The sequence below is a fragment of the Erinaceus europaeus genome, chromosome 2, assembly GCF_950295315.1.
Source record: "Erinaceus europaeus chromosome 2, mEriEur2.1, whole genome shotgun sequence".
Classification (NCBI taxonomy): Eukaryota; Metazoa; Chordata; class Mammalia; order Eulipotyphla; family Erinaceidae; genus Erinaceus; species Erinaceus europaeus.
The window spans coordinates 116,111,345-116,133,723 of NC_080163.1; the positions used below are offsets into that span (position 1 = coordinate 116,111,345).

General features: G+C 37.1%; 1 protein-coding gene across 1 annotated transcript in view; it reads left to right on the plus strand.

Annotated features, from left to right (window-relative positions):
* The window catches only part of CSMD1 (CUB and Sushi multiple domains 1), a 1,841,590-nt gene extending 1,820,547 nt beyond the window's left edge, over positions 1 to 21,043 (plus strand). Inside the window, exons 62-70 of the mRNA XM_060184943.1 lie at positions 2,116 to 2,189; positions 4,127 to 4,238; positions 5,892 to 6,071; positions 7,314 to 7,358; positions 10,516 to 10,677; positions 13,907 to 14,019; positions 14,970 to 15,057; positions 18,942 to 19,074; positions 20,533 to 21,043. Of these exons, the coding sequence (XP_060040926.1) occupies positions 2,116 to 2,189; positions 4,127 to 4,238; positions 5,892 to 6,071; positions 7,314 to 7,358; positions 10,516 to 10,677; positions 13,907 to 14,019; positions 14,970 to 15,057; positions 18,942 to 19,074; positions 20,533 to 20,692 (1,067 nt within the window). The 3' untranslated portion in view covers positions 20,693 to 21,043. The remainder of the gene's footprint in view (positions 1 to 2,115; positions 2,190 to 4,126; positions 4,239 to 5,891; positions 6,072 to 7,313; positions 7,359 to 10,515; positions 10,678 to 13,906; positions 14,020 to 14,969; positions 15,058 to 18,941; positions 19,075 to 20,532) is intronic.
* Positions 21,044 to 22,379: the final 1,336 nt, after the last annotated feature.

Genomic DNA, 22,379 nt, shown 5'->3' on the forward strand with positions numbered 1-22,379 from the left:
CTCTGTAGGTAATTCTAGTGTAACCATGACTCAGCCAAATTCATCTGAAGCCTCCTTTACTCCTTCCTGCCAGTTGGATCTATTACAAAAACTCCAAGGTTCAGTGAAAGGAAAACAGGTTTACTTTCAGGTGCTCACCACCTGGGAAGATGGTAGGATTTGTACTTTTAAGAAAAGCCCTCAATTTCAGGCTTTTGCATAGATTCTCAGGCTGAGGGTTATATATGGAAAGAAAGGGAAGTGTCTGGTTAACAGGTTTCTCCCTGACACACTAGGAATGGGTGTGTTCAATTCAACCTGTTCCCTTATTAAAAACAATACTATGCAAGGCTTGCATCTGGAGGTCTTCATGCTGGACAGCAGTAATTTCTAACAAGGACAATATGTTTCTATTCTCTGCTTTTCCCCTGTAACTATCCCCTAGTCTATCAGACACACATACAGTTATTTTAAAAAAATATAATTTCTATTATGAAAAAATTGAAATGGTATGGGTAAGCACAAAATGAATTCTTTGCTACAGTAAATATTAAAATGGAGTCTCCCCTTCATTACATGCTTTCAGTTCAAAATCAAAGTGCGCTAGAATCCTTAACTACTTAACTGAGGTCTTTTCATCTCTTCTGCCAACTGTCTTCTTTTTTTAAAAAAAACTTTTTATTATCTTTATTTATTTATTGGATAGAGACTGTCAGATATTGAGAGGGAAGGGGAGATAGAGAGGGAAAGAGAGAGTAACACCTGCAACCCTGCTTCACAACTCGCAAAGCTCTCCCCTGCAGGTGGGGACCAGGATTCAAACCCAGGTACTTGCATATTGTAACATATGCACCTAACCAGGTGCACCACCACCTGGTCCTCCTGACAACTGTGTTACTTAAGGAAAGGCAGTTCAATTGGAGACCCACTATGTACTTTCTCTGAAACAGCCCTGTCCAAACACACTACTGGTTGGCTGTTTCCTCTCACTGGCGATCAGTCCTTCATGACTGGGCCCAAATCCCATCCAAACAGAACATTCGCCATTATAAATTAGAATGTCAGTGTGATCTGTGACTTTAGAACTCCAAAAGAAAGCTTTAAGGTGTTCTATATGATCTGAACCCATTATTAGATGGAATTTTCTGCCTTTTAGGAAAAGTCCATTTAGAAGTCCCATTTGCCTAAAGTAACCTTGTTAGTGGCACAGAAACAAGTCTTAATTCTCTTTTTGGGAATTACAAACAACAGAGCTGTAAGCTCACATTTTATTTTGGGGTCAGCTCTGCCCAAGCTTTGCTAACAGGAGGGAGGATGAGGCAATAAACAACTAACGATTTGTAGCCTTAGCATTTTCTAAGAAATTGAATAATTTCTATTTAAAAATACAGTATCAGAAAAAAATTATTTGAAGCACATATTTTTTCTATTTATGGGAATGATTACTATCACTTGATTTAAACATTTGCTATATGGAAGCTATCTCTATGCTTAGAACATTTTTTCCCACTAGTAGGTTAGTTTCACTTGAAAGCAAGATTATTAAAATTTTATCTATGGTAACAGCTGGAAAACAGCAAATACATTGCAGATATCCTGAATGGCCCAAGCCCTGCATTAAAAAAAATGTTTAGGGGAAAAATACTGTTGACCTGCCACATACTTCAATTTTTAAGCATTAAATATATTTCTTACTTAGAGGTGTTGAGTAAAATTAATTTAACAAGGTTGGACTAGAATAGTAAATGAACAAAGTAGATGGTGGAAAAACAAATCCTTAAAAACCTAAGGATAAATACTAGCTAATTTAGATAGTTCATCATTATTAGCCCACTGGTAAATATGTCAGTAGAGAAACATTTGGTGAATGGAAAAGAATATGCTTCATCTGATACAGACAATAGCATGCAGAGCAATTGAGGACCAGATAAAGCATGACAGATTCATATGCAACAAAGATGGAAAGAAGATAAAAATTGCAGTTTACTTTAATTTTTAACTTTCAGGCAAAATATCTTGCATATTTGTCAAAACACAATTTTCTCAATTTTGTTAGACATTTTTGTAAAAAAAAAAGTTTGAATTGCTATAATAATGATGCCTGGTTCTGAGTTTTATTTTAATTGTAAATTTTAGATCCTGCTCACAATAGCTGCCCAGACCCCGGAACACCACACTTCGGAATTCAGAACAGTTCCAGGGGATATGAGGTACTCCACCTTTATCTTACTGTGCTTTTTCTGTGCATATGTCACTGGCAGCATCTGTAATTTGGTGGCTGAAAAAGCATTAAGATATAAAGCAGAACAGAGGATCTTGGGCCATGCTCCCAGAGGGATAGAGAACAGGAAGTCTTCCAGTGGAGGGGATGGGATATGGAACTCTGGTGGTGGGAATTGTGTGGAACTACATGTACCCCTTTTGTCCTATGGTCCTGTCAATCATTACTAAATCAATAATAAATTTTTTTAAATGTCATTGACACTAAAAATGTCTGTTGGTACTATATATGATTTATGCTATATTTTCCCTAATCTCATTTAGAGAAGATTTCTGCATGAATGCTTCTCTCTGAAATTTGGGGTAACTGTATGTACCTTAATTTATATAGTAATAGTGATTGCATTCATTTATATTCAAAAGCAAGCCTGATTTCATAGTTCTTCTTTGCTGAACTGATCCAGCAATTTTCAAATCAAGGTGAATAGTTATACATGAAAGGATCCCATTTCATAACCTGACATAATAGGCAAATTCTATTACAGTTTAGAGTCAAAGACAGAAGGATATGCACTCAAGTTTCTTAGTCTGAACTTGCTTTATAATATCTTCACCCTGTGTGATGTGTTACAACTACGTATGATAAATTAGTAACATAAAAAATATCATTTCTGAATGTTCATTTGGCTTTTTAAAATAAAAAATAAAGTAACACCATTTAAAATCAGAGGCCTACTTTTAAAAAAAGAGGTAATGAAGCTTGAAATCAAATGTTTCAACCATCTCAATCATCAAGAGAGAGCACAGATCTCTGATTATGTATCTTTGGAAGCCAAACTTAAATTACACTCAAGTTAGAGATCCCAGTGCTTTCTTCTTTCTCTTCCTCTCCTACCCCTCCCTCTTCTTCCTTCTTACTCCTCCCCCTTCTCCTCTTTTTCTTTCTTTCTTTTTTTTTGTCACTGGTATTATTGCGACTCAGTTGAGCCTTCACAGCTAAACCACCATTCCCAAGGGCCATTTTTTTTTCTTTCTTTTTCTGATAGAGACAGAGAGGAATAGTGATGGTGTAAGAGAGGGAGAAAGAGAGACAATTGTGGCACCACTCTCCTGCTCATGAAGCTTCCTCCCTGCAGGTAGGGACCTGCAGCTTGAATCTGGGTTCTCATCAATGGTAAGGTGTGTCCTCCACTGGGTGTGTCACTGCCCTGCCTCTTTTTTCTTCTTTTTCTGTTTTTTCTTAGTGTTTTAACAGAATCACATAAAATTAGAAGATACCACACAGTAAGTTACTGCATTATCTCACAAAGTTTTTGCCTGGTTATACAATAAGCTCTAACACCTTTAGTCTCAGAGGCCCCAGTTTCAATCCCCACCACCGTTATAAGCCATAGCTGAGCATGTTTTGGTTTAAAAAATAATTTTATTCAGCCATTACACCCCCATTTCTCATGAAACCTAAAAATACAACTTCCTACTTCTGTATATAATAAGCCTCAATGCACCCACCACCAGAGTTATGTTCTTTTTTTCCCACAGTTATTGCTTGTGCTCTGTATCTGAAAATTTTCACAGCTTCTGGTGGATTTAATTAGAGGAGGAGGGGAAGAGAAGGAGAAACACATAGAGAAGGAGAGAAAAACAAAGACCAGGCTGCACAGCTCCAATACTCATGAAGCTTCCCCACATATGTGCTTCATTGTGGTGGTGGAGGCTCACGGTAAAGTGTTCATTCTGCTTGGTGAACTATCTCACAGCCTCCTACCAAAGTTCTAGTTCCAATGTGTCTGCTGATTCCAACAGTGACCTAACATAAAAGTGAAGCATCACAGGAGTACTTCGACACTGGAACAATCTTTTCAAAATGATCAACTTACTCTGAATAGTTCTACTTTGTGTTGAAGCTGGTGTTGTGTTTCTTCTGTAGGTTGGAAGCACCGTGTTTTTCAGGTGCAGAAAAGGTTACCATATCCAAGGCTCTACCACACGCACTTGCCTTGCAAACCTAACATGGAGTGGAATACAGACCGAGTGCATACGTAAGTGTATTATTTCTTCCTCCACAAGGAGCAGGGACCTATCCATTGTCAACACCTGGGAAGTGTTGACCTTTGGGGAAATCTTTTTTTTTTTTAATTGGGAGGTTAGTGGTTTGCAATACAGTTATTGACATATGGGTGAAATTTCTCATCTCATCATGATAGGTATCTGCAGAACACACTCACCCACAGCCTAGGTCACTTTCCACCATCTAGAGAATAGTTCTTATGTGTCTTTGCTTGGTTGACTGGATGTTTGTAATCCCCCAAGATAGCATTTTCATAATTTCGGGTCCATAGGAGAACCACGTGTGAATTCAGTAATAAATTATCCACTTCTTGCCCTGACTTGCTGAGTAAAAACTCTGAAGGTTGGGGGATGGTGTGAGGGAGTAAAACGGAAGGTGCTATGGTTTGTTGCCTTTCCCCCACACATTACACTGACTCATACTGTGGAGTCCAGAAGCTCCCTAAAGCAAAGCTGTGAGAATGACATTTCAGTGAGCTTTCGTGGAGAGGAAACTTACACAAGCAGGTTAATATTCTTCTGTATTTCCATCCTGTTCTTCCAGAAGGATGAGTTAATCACTTGATAGAGTAGAGTACAAATATAAATATTTAAAATGTTATTGTTGATGTCTGTGTGAACTGGTCATTCAAATATTTATTTAAGAACCAGATTTTACTTTTTGAGTCAGTCATGAGAATTAGAAAAGTGTATTGTTTGTATGATATGATTAGTGAGACACTTTAATGAACTGCAGCATTATATTTTGTTAAACATAGACTATGAACAGAAGGTGATGAAGAGTGATTTTAAATAGCAATTGAGACCTTATTTTCATGTATTTAATAATATCAACTTTTATTATTTCAAAGCCATAGCCTGTGCTCTAAGTTTCTATTCAAATTAGACATGTATAATTCTTAGATAGGTAAATATTTATGTGTGTGTGTGTGTGTATTGAAAAAATCAGGTGTTAATTATGTTGAAGTGTGTTGGAGTGCAACATACCACAGTACTTAATTGCATTCACAATTTTAATAGTGTAGATTTTTTATATTAATCTTTTAAGCCCTTTCGTTGCTACACGCATGTGATCATTATGAAGAACAAGAAGCTACTTGAGTTCCAAACTCAAATTGATCTCATTTCTTGCTGTATTGTATTTTAGAGGAAAGAAGCTGTAAGTTAAGTTAAGTTTCTGAACACCCATTAATATTTTATCAAGATAAATTATTAATTTGATTGAAAAGTAAGTTTATTAGTCAGATAATAGCCAAGACATTTTAAATTTTTGGGTCCCTTATTGAAATTTAACATGTCATGTAGTTTAATAATATATCAAAAGCAAATTGTTCATCTCGAAAGCAAATTGTTCAAGTATGATATATTTTCTAAAATTCGTTACATGCTTACACACATATACATATGTATATAGATGTCAGTATAGACATATACATATATGTGGGAGAGACTACTGGTTAGTACCAACCTTCATTATGTTGCAATTTGCAGAGACCCACTGCAGTTGTTGATATTCCAAGTTGCTGTATCACAGTGCTAAGCTATGAACTGGCATCACAACTCCCACAGGGTGCTAGCCTGCTGAAGAATTAGCACCCTGTTCCTAACTGCCATTTTCTATGTAGCTCATGCCTGCAGGCAACCCGAAACACCTGCCCATGCAGATGTGCGTGCCATTGACTTGCCTGCCTTTGGTTACACGCTCGTGTACACCTGCCACCCTGGCTTCTTTCTGGCGGGTGGTTCCGAGCACCGGACATGCAAAGCGGACATGAAGTGGACTGGGAAGTCACCTGTCTGTAAAAGTAAGTCACTGATCAGCCCAGAAACATCTTCCCAGGGACTGAAGGCTAGTTTCAGTCACCAGCAGGACAGTGTCCACTTTAGGGTCTATAGGAAAAGAGTCATGGAGGTGATACCATGCAACTAATCGTGCTTCATGTGAGCTCATGTGTGTGTGTGTGTGTGTGTGTGTATGTGTGTGCCCACCCATGTAAGTATTTGGTATGATGGAGGCACAGGCGAAGTAGATACACAGATTTTATGATTTACTGATCATACATTAAGCTGAAGAGAAAATCAAATATGTCTAGGAGTTAAAAGAAAATATTATATAACATATTTCAGAAAACATATTTTTATCACCAAATATTGGTGACTGTATAACCTCCCCTGCCCCACCCTGAGTTATATGGAAGACCACAAATATTTGATTTCGTAATACAAATTCATTTTCTTCATATTACTTCTATCATTTTAAAACTACAAGATGAAAAAGATGCATTCATTCTTCAAAAATGTGTGTGTTTACAAATGAGAGAAGTCGCTCTGGATCAGAAGTGAGGGTAGCTTACCTTATCTTTTTGTTCTCTATCAACTATAGATTTTATGTCCATGAGATATTGAGTAGACTAAACAGAAATTCTGGAGTGTGGTAAGATCTATAAGGTTATTTTAGTTTCCATTTAGTAATTTTAAGAAACTTGTACTTCCTTGTCCTTCTCTGTCAGAAATAGAAGAATACAGACTTTAAAAACTAATTTGTAGTTTGACACAAAACTCTTAACATCCAAAGATTTGAGTCAAATCCTATTCAATTGACCAAATTTAGGAATGCTACAAGAAAATCACTTGAGGTGGTTAAGTATTGTAAAGATGATGATTTAGGTGGAGATATTGAAAATTAGGATACTCTGTGACAGTTTAGATATTTTGTGGATTATCTTTAAATTGGGGGTGGCCTGTTCCAAATAGGATTAATAAAACAGACTTAAATCACCCTCATTTGCAAGGCTCTCTGTTGTAGCACACCAAATGGAAATACACATTTAGGTCTGCATTGATTCTCACCATGAAGCTCACTCTTCATTCAAAAACAGAGCAAATTTTACTGTGAATAAATGGGTTTAAAATGGACATGTATAAGATACTGATATTCTGTACATTCAGAAAATCTGGAGAAAGAAAAATCGCTTCAATTTGACATATTTTCAAACTTATTCAAAATAAATGATTTTGAAAATGATAATTTGTCTTTTTACTTGTAGGTAAAGGAGTGAGAGAAGTTAATGAAACAGTTACTAAAACTCCAGGTTTGTATACCAGAACAGTTATAGATTTAAATCAAATAAAGTGATTTGTCTCTACTATACTCTGTACAGCAAAACAATTCTTAACTTGCACATTTCTGATTCTACTAGCCCATGAACAAATTAATCAAATGTTTCAATTATTCAAAACATAAGGCCTACCCAAACTTCTATTTCTTTCATTAACAGTAATTTGTTAATGGAATAACAAGACATAAAAGGGAAAACCTTTAGTGCTAACACACACTGTTTCCTTTCAGGGTGACTTTGGCATTTTGTAGGCAGATGTGGACATAACACATTGGTCATACAATGTGATATAATGGAGAGCCTTATAAAGAGGGTTGTAATTTTTTCCTCCAAATAAGGAAACTAAAATAAATGAGGCATTATCATAGCATAAACTGTTAATCTGAGCATTAAAAAATGTAGAGCTCCATTTTTTTCAAGTACCATCATAATTCAGACATACTCTGCCTCCTAAAATGTTGATTCCAGTTTTTTATGGTATGTGTTCTCTTGATAAGTGCTAGATACTGCAAATGAGAAAGACTCAGTCTTATCTCAAAAGAAATGGATTCATCATTCCAAATCAGGTGGTATATTTATCTATGCTATACATTTAGATAGTATTAAAGTAATACACTGTGTCACCACATTATAATTTTAGATAAGTTTTAAAAAGTCAAAACAGAAATGCCGAGCCTAACCCCCACCCCCCACACACACATTGGACTGTGGGAAGCTTTTGTTCTGTGGTGTCTTTCCCTCTGTGTCTCTGTCTGTTTATATCTGAAAAAGTAGTTCTCAAGTGGTAAAGGCCTAAAACTACAAAAACAAACAAAAATAGAAATAGAAAATTATGACATATATGGATATCTAGATACAGATATAGATATAATTAGATATGAAGTCACTTAGTGTTTTCCTTAACCAGGTTTTGACAATGATTTCTTCAACAAAAAAGCTCTATTCTGGAATCCATTATGGAAAGAGTACTTATAAAGTTATTATGAAGGAATGGTACTATGTTACAGATTGAATTCTTTGATAAGGCATAATGTCCCAACATAAAATGAAAGTCTATGGATACCAGAAAGTATATATATATAAAAAAAAAAAAAAGCTACTTTGAAACAATCTTTCTGGCCTAGTTATCAATCAAGCACAGGAATCAATGCTCTTACCCAGAGAACATTTTCTTCATTGAAACAAGAAGTCTGTTGTGGTGGTGTGTTTGTGGGCTTGTTTGCTTTTTTTGTTAAAGAGATGGACATACCTGCATACTTTTTCTTGAAGCCGCCTTCACTTCCATCAATATAGTTCTTCTCAACTTTTGTGATGGGAAATGCTAATTAATTATGTGGTTCTTTGCATATTACTAGCAACAAGTCAAAGGGCAGCACACAGAAACATCATTCCCACAGGGACCGAGGGTCCTATTTACATGCTACAAGCCACTTCTCTGACAGTAGTTGTCCTGCTATACACAACTCTTCCTCTGAAACACTAGAATCACTCACAATGCCTCAATGATCTACCATTAGCTTTAGCCCAGAGTTCATGTTTTAAATAGAGAAACAAGTAAGTTTAATGTCATTTAGACTCTTTTAATGTCAGTAAATGGAAAAGAAGATCATTTCAGACTAGGCATTGAACACCAGGGCTCTGTGAAACTGCTGATGAGGATTTTATGTCAGTTGTTAGTAAGCCAGTTAATGAGTCATTGCTTGACTACTAAATTTTTGACTTCCTTCATCCTGTTTATTTATTTACTGTATATAGACAGAAAGAAATTTGGAAGGATGAGGAGATAAAGAGAGACACCTGCAGCACTACTCCACCACTCAGAAAGTTTTCCTCAGGCAGGTGGAAACTGGAGGCTTGAACTGGGTCCTTGCACACTGTAGCATGTACTCTATACTGGGTGCACTATTATCAGACCCCTACTTCTTTGATCCTTTGCATTATTATTGACAGGAAGATGGGTCCATCCAAAGCTGCAGAAGGCACTAGGACCTGTTTTCTTCACTCTTTCCAGACTAGGATGCATTTTGTATATTTAACCTATCAGGGAAGATTGAAAAAGAGCCAGTAGAACAAGAGGAGCACAAACGCAACATGAAGATTTCAAGCCATACTCATCTGCTGCTATAAATGAATTTTTTGGGAAAATGTATCTGGGAAGATGTACTTCTTTGTCTAGTATGGTTTGACGAGTTCTCCACAGAGTAGATCTTATCTAATTAAAGTCTTGGCACATCATCATGAAGCAAAAAATCAAAAGAAATTTAGTTGAATCATTGATGTAGATCACTATCAATGTACTGTTTTTTATATCAATGTTGTAGAAACAGCAAGACTTTATAAAATGCATTTTAGCAAAAATATGAAAAATAATTTTAATCTTTCTCATAACTAGTGAAAATAAAAAAGTAGATCAATAATCTTTGCAAGTATTCCCACCCATGAAGAATTTTAATGTTTTAAAATTACATTATGCCTTTTATTTCTGAATTACACATACCACTTTTTCTAACCTTACTGCATCTAATTTACCAATATGAGTCTACTTTTTTTGCAAGGAGATTAAAGATGATAGAGAAGCACAGATTAGAGATAAGTCTCCTTAACTTATAAAAAAAAAAAAGGAAAGCAGGACACAGTTCTATGTGAGTCAGGCTTATACAGATACAGTGATGAAAAAAATGCAAGTTGTTTGGAAGCAAGGATTGTAGGCAGAAAACACATGTCAGCTTAAGTCTTTTCAAGACTGTACTAGATATCAGTGGTGGTACTTCCCCAGGTCAGTTTAGCTAACTTCTTACTAACTAAACACAATCAAAAGTCACCTCATCTAAGCAATTATAATTCACTCCAACTTCTGTCTTTGGCATGTCTGTTAAAACAGGCAAGCTCTGTTAGCTCAGCTATTTCCCCAACAGAGTAATGTGGGTGTGTGGGCATTTTGCAGCATCTCCTACTTCATCTGACATGACTCACATCTGCTTGGAGAATCCATGCTAGCTCATCTTTATCTTCTCATGTCATCATGTGTGATCTCACTTGGGATAAGCTAAGACCTTCTGTGTTTAAAATACCTAAATCTTATTTTTCTAGAAGTTTTAATATTCTTCTGTTTCCTCCCTTCCCACCCCAGTTCCTTCAGATGTGTTCTTCATCAATTCGGTGTGGAAAGGTTATTATGAATATTTAGGAAAAAGGCAACCTGCAACACTGACTGTGGACTGGTTTAATGCCACAAGCAGTAAAGTGAATGCCACCTTCATTGAAACCTCACATGCAGAGCTGAAATTGACAGGTAGGTATGTCAGAAGGGAGATTCTGACTGAATAATGTGAACAGAGCAGGCCTTTTGTCCTATCACAGAGAAAGCAGCTCCACTCCTGAAGTTCTTGTTATCATAACCTTGGCTTTGCATCAGTGACATCTCAGTGTAACTTCACGGTAACTGTGGAATGATTCTCTCATTTTGAAGATCACAGAGGCACTATAGTATACCGTTTGCCATACATAAAGACTAGGGTTCAAGTTCTCAGCACCATATGTGAACACCATGTACAGCACTAATGGGAGCACCATGAACAGCACTAAGGAAAACTCTGTGAATGGCAGAGGAGTGCTGGGATTTCTCTTCTTTTCTCTGTCCTTTCATCAGAATGAAAGTTCTCGAGAGCTGTAGAATCACACAAATGTGAGATCCCACTTGACCAAAAAAAGAAAGAAAAAAGAAATCACAAAATGGACTGTTACTTTACCTAGTAGAGAACATGTCTTGCCATGTGCAGAGTCCCAGATTTTACTCTGACATTATATAGGATTACTGCAGCCTCAGGGGAAGCTCCAAGTGTGTGTGTGTGTGTGTGTGTGTGTGTGTGTGTACACATGTATAGCACCTGCTTCCTGTAACCATTAGACAAACAAATGGCACTTCCTGGTAAGCATAGTTGTTTCCATCATCCACATCTCTCACGTCCCATGTTCCTGCTTCATAGAGGTGAAACAGAAAGTGAACATGTACCCAGATTTATGAAAAAGCAAAGACATTCATAATATATATATATATATATATATATATATATATATATATATATATATATATATATATATATGTATATGTATATACATATGACATTTTAAAAAAGCCTGGGAACAGTGGAATTGTGCATGCAGGCAGTGCCTGGCACTGCAGAGTAAATCAAGTAAAGATCACAAAACCGGTTCAGAAAGGCACATTCATTTGCTCAAGGTTATGCATATAGCATGTTAAGTCAAAGCTATAGGATTTATATCCAAAGATGCATGTCTGTAAACATCTTCTCTTTGATATTCTAACTTGCACATGGGTCTCATATGTTTTTTTAATAAACAAACAGAATAACAGAAGCTCTGCTTTACATGCCAGACACTGTTTTAAGTACTTTCATATGGAACAGTTTTCATTTACATCAGTCTGATGATGTATATGTTCTCACTAAAAATATTTTTTTACCAGCTGGAAAAGTGAGAGAGGCTCAGAGAAATTAGCAGCCTTTCCCAACTGACAGGCAGATGTTGAATTAGAGCAACCAGAACCTCAGAGCAGCATCCTGATCCCACTTTCCTAAACTGTAAGACACAGAATCTCCTTCATAAGCGAATCTGGGTATCTAATGACATTTGAGAGCTATCATCTAACTTCTTATAGCTATAGATAGTCTCTTAAAGGACTGAGATTCTTGAGAGCCCTGGTCTTGAACATAATCTATCCTAAAACAACAACCACTCCTTACAATGGTTAGATAATCTCATAGTTGGCTTTAGAAAGTCTAGTAGGCCTGGTAATCTCCATCCCTCATATCCATTTTCCTGCTTTCTGGATGGGAAAATATCTAGGAAGAATGCATGTACCCTAAATTTTAAAGCATTGGTACCATAGTTCTTTTGCAGGTGCATATTTATGAATTTAGGTTCTGGGGTCCACACTTGGCTTCTTGAACTTAAACATATCTATATGATTTAGACCTAGTGCTCAATATTTGTTATGTGTCAGAATAAGCAGAAACTTTTTAAAATATTTATTTATGTATTATCTGATAGAGACAAGACAGAAATAGAGAGAGAGGGAAAGAGAGAGAGACCAGCAGCCCTGCTTCACCACTTATGAAGCTTTCCCCCTGCAGGTGGGGACCAGGGGCTTGAACTCAGGTCCTTGCACACTGTAATGTGTGTGCTTAACCAAGTGTGCCACCACCTGGCCCCAACAAAGAGACTTAAAAGGATTTGTTCTTTCTCACTAGGAAGAATGAGAGTAGGACAGGGAGAGAGGTTTAGGATGGAAGAGGAAGGAGGGAAAGAGGTAGAGAAAGAGAAATAAGTAAATAGAACACCACTCTGGTACAGCACCAGAAATCAAACCAGGAAATTCAGGCAAGCAAGTCTGGCACTCTATCAGTTGAGCTATTACCCCCATTGTTGGAGGGACTTTTAAAATTTCAAACCGGTTTCATCTTAATCTTACTGCACAGGATATTTTCTTCATGGAGCTTGGCATTTACTGCCTGAAAGACACTACCCCAGTGTGGTCTGAAATGATTGATCTCTACTGACCAGTGTGGGCAAGTCTCTGGTCTAAGACTCAGCACATTATTTAGATCAGAAGTCATTTCATAGAGTTCAATGAAGAATTATGGCGTGAATTCTGGTCAGGAAGCACAATGGAGGTACAGGGGTCAACTCTTAAGGGGAACATTAAAGTGAGGTGCTATGTTTGATTATTGTAAAAATCTAATTTGAGTCAGTGAGAATAACTGAATGGCACATATGAAACTATGAACATTTCCTTGAATCTTGAAAGAAGATAGTTGAATTCACTATAATATTTTAAGAACCATAAAAGCAGCTCACCTGAATAATAAACTTGATTTGCTATGCACACTGCCCAGGTTTGAATCCAGTCTCCATCATACTGGGGCTTTGGTGCTGTGGTGTCTTTCCCTGTTTTTCTCTTTAGCTCTCTGAAAAATATAAAAATTATCAGCCCGGTGAAGACCTAGTGACAACAAAACATACAAACAAACTAACAAAGTCATGAGCCCTTTGACTAATTTAGTTGTCATTATTTGTCTACTTGTTAGCTTTAGTAATTTAGTTATTAGTTTATTTATTTACTGTTTGTTTATTGCCTCTTTTCTGCAGACAACTAGCTATAGCTGCTAATATATTCCCCATATGTGTCACACTATAATATATGAATGAAAGGGGTAAATTTTTAAAATAATTAAAACTGAATACATAGTTCTTCCTAAGGGACAAAATGTGGAATTTAATGAAGCAGATTAGATTTGTTTAAGGCCAACAAGGACTTTCATAAGAAAAAAAAACTATAAGAAAACAGTAGTTCTGAGTCTGACATTTAAAAATCAGGTAATAATTTCTGTTGTTTATGATGTCCTCATTTCCATACTAAATTCCCTATCAAATAGATGCCTGCACTTGTAACTCCAAGTATCCACACAGTCTGAGCACAACCATCTCTGATTTTTCCCTAGGTGTTTACAAAAAAGAGGAGGCCCATTTACTTCTGAAAGCTTTTCAGATGAAAGGTCCAGTGGATATTTTTGTGAGCAAGTTTGAAAATGACAACTGGGGCATGGATGGTTATGTAAGTACCTTGTGCAATGTTTGGATCAGGCCAGGATTTTGACATGATGTTGTTTGGGCAGCAAGGACCCACAATCAGTCTGAAAGTGTCTGTGTTATATCTGCTTTTAAAAACTATCAAATCTTTTCTGAACATTCATGTTCCTCAATGCACAGTGAAAGAAAGCTAGTCTTTGATATGAGACACAGATTGGCCAAGTACAAATGCAGGTGACACTGGAATCCCGATGTGTGTCCCCATTTAGAAAGGAAAGTGAGCTGCCGACAGTTGTAATGATACAGAGGTGCGCACCTGTTTTTGTGTTGGCCCTCATAAAATAATGCACTACCTTTTTCAAGATAAAAATAAGAGGGAGAAGCTATAATTTATAATCTATAATTCACATCGGTGTCTTCCAGTTTTTAATTATAGATGTGGCACTGAAAGCAAATACAGACATTTTATTAAGCATGTATTATCTAAATATGAGAATACCACTTATGGTAAGAGAATCTACTGGAAGCCAGAACACCAACCTTCTGCAACCCATAAAGAATTCTGGTTTATACTCCCAGAGGGGAAGAAATGTTAGGGAAATATGACCAGAGAGCTCTGAACTCCAATTCCATCAGGACCCGCAGAGAGAAGAGGGAAAAATAAGGACATTTGGAAACATTAATAAGTGTATGTATGGAAAGGAAAAGAAGGGAGAACCATAGAAAAAATGGTTATATATATTTTTCACAGAAATAATAGTCAACCCCTTTCTGTGGCATTGGGAGAACTGTTGCAGTTTTCAGTGGAGGAATGGGCACAGAGAATGGTGATGGGAATGGTGTGGAACTGTTCCTCTTGTAATTTTGTAAATGAATATTAAATCACTACTAAAAATTAAATATAAATAACTAAATATTTGAAAAAGAATTTACTGATCTTTTTATGTACTTTTTCTTCCTTTCCATGTCCACCAGGTCTCATCAGGTCTTGAAAGAGGAGGATTTACTTTTCAAGGTGATATAAATGGAAAAGACTTTGGAAAATTCAAGCTTGAAAGGCAAGGTAAACTACATTTGTGTTGTTGTCTTAAGCAAATATCAGATTGGCTCTCAAATGGCAAGGCTGAGAAATGACTGAAAGTCAGAGGAAAAGAAGCATAAAGTTAATGTAAGAATCTAACATGTTACAATTGAATTAAAAGTTTCTTTCATATAGCAAAATAGGCAATACAAAGCAGGAGACCTATAATAAATAATCCAGACATGGAATCCAGATCCTAGTCTACAATGAGATATTTTAAAAAGTAAAGGTGAGGGAGTTGGTTGGTAGCGTAGCGGGTTAAGCGCACATGGCACAAAGCACAAGGACCAGCGGAAGAATCCTGGTTCGAGCTCCTGGCTCCCCACCTGCAGGGGAGTCACTTCACAGGCAGCGAAGCAGGTCTGCAGGTGTCTTTATCTCCCCCTCTCTGTCTTCCCTTCCTCTCTCCTTTTCTCTCTGTCCTATCCAATAATGATGACATCAATAACTACAACAATAAAAAAAAAGGGCAACAAAAGGGAGGAAAGAAAGGAAGGGAAAAAAAGAAAAAAATTTAAAAAGAAAGTACAGGCGAAACTTAATTAAGAAGCAAATTATGTAAACCTTGAAATGCTTAACCTATTATGGAAAATTCAACTTCAAAAGTAAGCTTTAAAGAATAAAAATATAGACCATTTACAGTTATCAGCATGCCAGTGATTTTTTTTAATTATTTTTAATTTTTTAATTCTTTATTGGGGAATTAATGTTTTACATTCAACAGTGACTACAATAGTTTGTACATGCATAACATTCCCCAGTTTCCCATATAACAATACAGCCCCCCCTGGGTTCTCTGCCAGTGATTTTTTTAATGGATAATAGAAATAAGTATGCAAGTGTGCAGGACTGATTGATAGGTGTGTAATATGTCTGATGGAGCAACAGAATTTTATGCATGAAAGTGTGAATTTTGTTCTTTGACAGTTCATATGTGTTCAGTAAATTCTTTTACACTGTTGAAATTAGAAAGAACTTATATATCTAACATATCATAAAGGAATGATTTAAATGCATAATTATATGGAATGTGTTCTATGAAATGTAGAACAATTTCAATAAAGGAATGGGTACTGTAAATTGCCATGTAAAGATGCCCATGACATAAGTAAGTTAACTATTGTCTGACTTACAGACAGACACCTCCTGTCTTTCTTTGTGTCTTTCTCTCCTTATTGATGTTTACCTTAGTAGTTGGGAAGGAAAATACATATTAACATGATCTAGGATGACTTCTCACCTGAATGCTTTGCATATGAGTCATTTTCAGGCTGTCATGAAGATTAAAAGACAGATGAAGCTAGTGTTCTGTACCAAAGCTCGTCACCAAAATATTCTTACTAAACCAGTCCCTTATGCTACTATGCACAAAGACCCAGGTTCGAGCCCACAGTCCTTACCTGCAGGGGGAAAGCTTGGAGAATGGTAAACCAGGGCTGCAGATATCTCTGTCTCTTTTTCTCTCTCTCTCTCTCTTTCCCCCTCCCCTCTTGATTTTGAACTGTCTCTAGTATTATTATTAATAGAGATAATAATAAAAATTGTTAAAGCTACTAAACCTGTCCCTCACACAGACAAGGAGCTACTTTGTAAAGCTCTCTCCTGAGTGACATAAACTACTTGTTACATATAGAAACTACCACCATGTTAATAAAGAACATTACTAGGTAGACTTGGCTAACAGGGCACCTTTCAGAGGATCAGGACTCTTTTGCAATGACTATCATCTATGAACTGGCTTCATAAGACTCGTAACAGGATATTGAAAGATTCCACAGGATATGTAGACCAACCTGCATATGATCCTACTTAACACAAATTCAGTCAGAAAGACTAATTAGTCATTAAACCCTCCAATTCCACCATCCCCAGCTCAGTACTTTTAAATCAGAGAGCTTTAAATTACAATGTCAGCAATGAATGAGATGATATTTTAAATTGGGTTATATTATTTTAAGCTAATAATATAAAACAACTGCACCAGCACAACACCATTGACGGGTAATGTTTGCTCTTGCTTGAAGCCGAACCCTGGAGATATTTGTCCTCCTTTCTCTCTGGGGCACATGCTCTAGTAATTTTGTTAAAGACACCCCAGTGAGCTGTGCAGGATACTCTGGACGTGGCGAAGTTTGCACAGTCAATGAACCTGCACCAAACTATCACTACAAATTTTCTTGGCATTGCCCCTTATCTTTTTAATCAAAAGAAATAACAACTTGCTTTAGCAAGTAATCTTTATTCTCCAGTGATGATGAGCTTATTCTCAGGACAAACAATTCTCCTCATAAAACAATTTGAATCAAAGGCAAGTCTCCCATTTAACTAATGAGAAGAGTCTATGTTTAAGTAATGCTTTCATAATAGCTGTTCATCTCACAGTTGTGGGCAAAACCCATTTTTATGGATAAAAATAAAGCAACGCTTAATTGTCTTCAGTGAGTACATAAACTGAGAAAAGAAGTGATTAGCATTAAGTGGATATAAGCCTACTTCATTTAAAAGGCAACTGTAATAGAAAAATGTGTAAGAAATGGAATGATTTATTGTGTTCCCATTAAAATGAAATGGCCCCTTAACACAGAGACACACAAAAGAGATAATAGGAAATATATTCATAGCATATATATGAAGGGGACTTGTATCAAATATTTTTGAAAGATTCTCAGGGAAAACACAGAAGCAAAAAAACCTAAGTAAAAATTTCCTAGAGGAATATATATATATATATATATATATATATATATATAGAGAGAGAGAGAGAGAGAGAGAGAGGGAGAGAGAGAAAGAGAGGAGAGAGATATCTTCAATAAGCATATAAAAAGATATTATATTTCATTAGTTATTAGGGGAAAGACTCACACCAGAAGATACCACTTTTTACCCATTGAACTGGCCATGGTTTAAAAGATCAGTTGAATCCCTGTTGAAAAACATGTGAGGAAATTAGAACTCTGGCCAGTTTGCTGATGGGAGGGTAAATACAGTGTAGCTATGTGGGAAGCATTCACACTTGAAGCCTAATAGTTCATTAAGAGCTTAAACACAGAGTTGGCATAAGATCCAATCATTCCTCTCCTATGTAGATATGGAACGGAACACGTCTGTTCACACAATGGTGTGTACAGGGATCTGTATAGTAATATCCTCTTTCCAGTATTTAATGTGGAAGCAACCAAAATGTCCAGTAACTAATGAATGGATACCAATGTGGCAAACCCATGCAATAAAATATTATCTTGAAACATTATTGAAAGATTTCTTGAAGTGGTATAATCCATTCACAAAGAAAGTACTTTATAGGATTCCATTGATAATGGAATTCCAAGAACAAGCAAATCTATAGAGACAGAGAGTAGTAGATCATTGGTTGCCTTGAGCTAGAGCTTTTACTGGAACAGATTGAAGAATGACTGCTTAGGGAAACAGTCTTTTAGGAAAGAAACAACATTCTAAAATCAGATTGTCATGATGACGATTGTGACACCAGGGAAATGTACTTTACAACAAACCTTGAATCATGTATAGAATACTTAGATGGTCAATTTTCTAATAAGTGAATTTATTTTCATAATTTTTTGAAATACTTATTTTGTATAGAGATAGAGGCAGAGATAAAGGGGTGAGAGAGAGAGAGAGACTTGCAGCATTCCTTCACTGCCTGTGAAACTTTCCGCCTTCAGATGGGGACTGGGGTGCTTAAATCCTTGTACACTATAATGTTTGTGCTGTCAGAGATTATTGGCTAGTGTCTTACAGAACTAGCAATCATTTCGCTTCTTATAGAGTACATGCGCATGCGTGATATGTTTTTATTTGAACAGGATTGCAGTAATGGCCACTGAGACATTGCTTGTGTTTTGCAGAACCCTTGAGCTCCGATCAAGATTCGTCAAATCATTTTCAGGGCACCAGCAGTGGCTCTGTGGCAGCAGCCATCCTGGTTCCCTTCTTTGCTCTCATTTTGTCAGGATTTGCATTTTACCTCTATAAACACAGGTACTATCTCAGCCTCATCTGTCTGACCCTGTTGTGATTGTCCAGTGTTGTTTAAACTATGTGTAGATACTTGCAAACAAGTGGGGCAGCTGCTCTCTTGATGACTTGTTAGAATAGTTCCTGACTTATATCCCTCTGATGCCATGGCCAGTCCTCTGTCCATTTTCCTGGCAGTGATGAGTCCTGGCACTTCTAACCTGGGAGAGAAAGTAAATAATTAGATGGCTTCTGAAAGTCTCAGCTTCCTTCACACTTGGGGAAATCTTTGCCTTAACTTTTGCTAGTGGGGTATTTTCAAGTTCAGTGTCAAAAACCTCTCTAATCCTGTCGGGACAGTGAAAAATTACATTTTTTTTAATGACAGGTAACTGATTCTCTAAGAAGCACACACTTTTTCCTCTTTTTTAAGTGGAAATCATGTCATTTAGCGAAATCTCCAAGTAAATCACTGAAACAGAAGCTTCTTTACATTTAGATTCAAGTGGCGCCTTTGCTAATATGGTAATCTATGTTAAAGTTCTGTATTCACCAATTTTCCGTTTATGTTCTTCATATAATTTATTCTAGTTAAACAAACAGAGAAGGGTGGTAAGACTAAAGAGCTCTAGGAGATTTAAATCAAAAAATTCCTTTAGGGAGCTGGGCAGTAGTGTAGCAGGTTAAGCACACGTGGCGCAAAGTGCAAGGACCTGAGTTAGGATCTCGGTTCGAGACCCCAGGTGGGAGTCAATTCAAGCGGTGAAGCAGGTCTTCAGGTGTCTATCTTTCTCTCCTCCTCTCTGTCTTCCCCTCTTCTCTTGATTTCTCTTGGTCCTATAACGACAGCAATAACAACAATAACTACAACAATAAAACAACAAAGGCAACAAAAAGGAAAATAAATAAATATTTAAAAGAACAAAACAAAAAATTTCTGTAGTTCTCAAGTCTTGGGTTGATGTTGGAGAAATGTAAATAATAATTTGATAATGAGTATAGATTCTTTTCCATGAACTACAGGAGAAAAAAATACCATTGCAAACTTTAATAATGATATTTATAGTAACAGTGTACTATGCCATTACTGTTTGTATTGCATGTTAATTTTAGCTCTCTTAAGGGGTGATATCTTGAAGTTTACCTTACGGATATAGTTAACAACATAACCAAGCTATAAGACCCATGGTGACAGACGGCTGTTCAAACCCAACTCCATATGGCTCCAGAGTCAATGATCTGTCCATTTTACTGGCATTTCTGTTGAAGTCAGACCATCTTTTTTGACTCCTGAATATCCTCTTTAATTGTTTAAACCCCGACCACCAATTAGATACAAAAACTCTATGAGAAGATGCCCTGCCCTAGGCCCATGTGCATGTAGAATCTTCATTCTGCCAAGGGACCATGTGATACACACATTCTGGGTTCTTCTGCCTCTTCTCTGGAAACCAGGCTCTAATTTCTCCCTCTCCCTTTTAGGACAAGACCAAAAGTTCAGTACAATGGCTATGCTGGACATGAAAACAGCAATGGACAAGCTTCCTTTGAAAACCCCATGTATGACACAAACTTAAAACCCACAGAAGCAAAGGCTGTGCGGTTTGACACAACTCTGAACACAGTGTGCACAGTGGTATAGCCCTCAGGGTGGCGGGGGGACCTTTCATAGCCATACCTCTGACGGACAAGCAGTCACTCCTCTGGTGCCATTGCTCTCTCTCCCCTCCACTCTCGGCTTTGTGGTGACCTTGACCCTGCTACCAGGGACACATAGCAGGTGTCCCCCAACCCCCAGTGCCAGAGTCTTCTGGGGATCGAATCACAGCTAGACCCTCATCCAGATCATGGGTTTGAATGACCTGCTACACCTGCTGGAAGCCAAGGCGCACGCTTCAGGAAGATTGGGGAGACCTTTGGATGTGTCCCACCACTGTTGCAGACTGCCCTTCTTCCCATTGGTGGGGGGGCTGGGATGCCTTTCAATGCAATCTCCTGGGCAAGGGTCAGGGGTGGGGTGGGGGTGGGGTGGGAGTGGGGAGAGACACCCTGTGGTGCACTGACAAATGGTAGCACCACAATATGTTTGTTTGTTTTTAACCCATTGAATACGAATATTCTGAAAACAAAATGAAACAAAACAAAAAGCTCTTTTGAAGAGGACACCTCTCTGGTAGATGCACACACCTACAAACGCTTCCCCTTTGTCCTTCCTGAGACCTGACACCTTTAGGACTTCACATCTCCCCCAGGGCATTTGCAGATTCCCTAGTCAGCTGTTCTATTGCAGAATTTTTGATGCACAATTTTTTGCACTAGTGTGTTATGAATGACTGAGTAAGATTCTGATGAAAAAAACAGTAACTATTTACACAGGGTTTATACACACTACTCATTGTATATAAGCGTCCTCTCATCTTGTCCAGCTCAGCATCCCATCATCAGTTTAGTTGGTGTGTCAGGAAAATTCCCCAGATAAGGCACAGGTTTTAAAAGGAAATACAGTGTCAAAGAGATTTATTTTATTATCGCCTATGTGTTGAATTTGTGAAAGCTGTCCAGTGAGAAAACAAGAAAAACAAAAACAAGTGGCCTTTTTATTTCCCACATATTTTCTTCCTTTAAATCATTGTCATTCTCTTATTGTCAATATTAAACTATTGAATTGTGGGGGGATTGCAGTGATTTCTATTTGCCATGTACAAATGTGAATAGTAATTTATTTTAGGTAGCTCATGAACTCTGGGTTTTGGCACACAGTACAGTCTTCTCTTTTGCGTTTTCATATTTTCACTGGTCATGTCATCGCCTCTGACATTGCATAGAAAGACCAGTTACACAGAGGCATCCAGAATTCAGTGGTAATTATTCAGAATGAGAATGCCAAGCATTTCTTTGGAAGCCAGATAAAACTACACACATTCTTCTTTCCTGATGACATTTTGTATGTTAACATTTTGTATGTTAAGTTTTTTTTGTTTGTTTGTGCTTGCACTTTGTTATGGCAGATAGAAAGAAAACTGTGGGGGGTGTTGTTTGTTTTTTTAGTTTTAAAGACATTCTAGGTAAATGATGAAAGATGGAATTAACTAAAATAGATATGATCCCCAGTGTGACCACAATTGAATGTGAGGTAGCAGGTGTGACAGTGAGAGTATTTATGTAAAGACTCAAAGTGAAGATCACGGTTATTTTTATTTGTAGCTGTTTGATAAAAAGTATTTTGGAAAGTCAAGGCTTATTTTATCACTTGGTTTTTCAGCACCTATTCCACATATTGAAAACTCCTTTTTCTCACTGCAGAAAACTCATCACTGAGGGTTAAAATT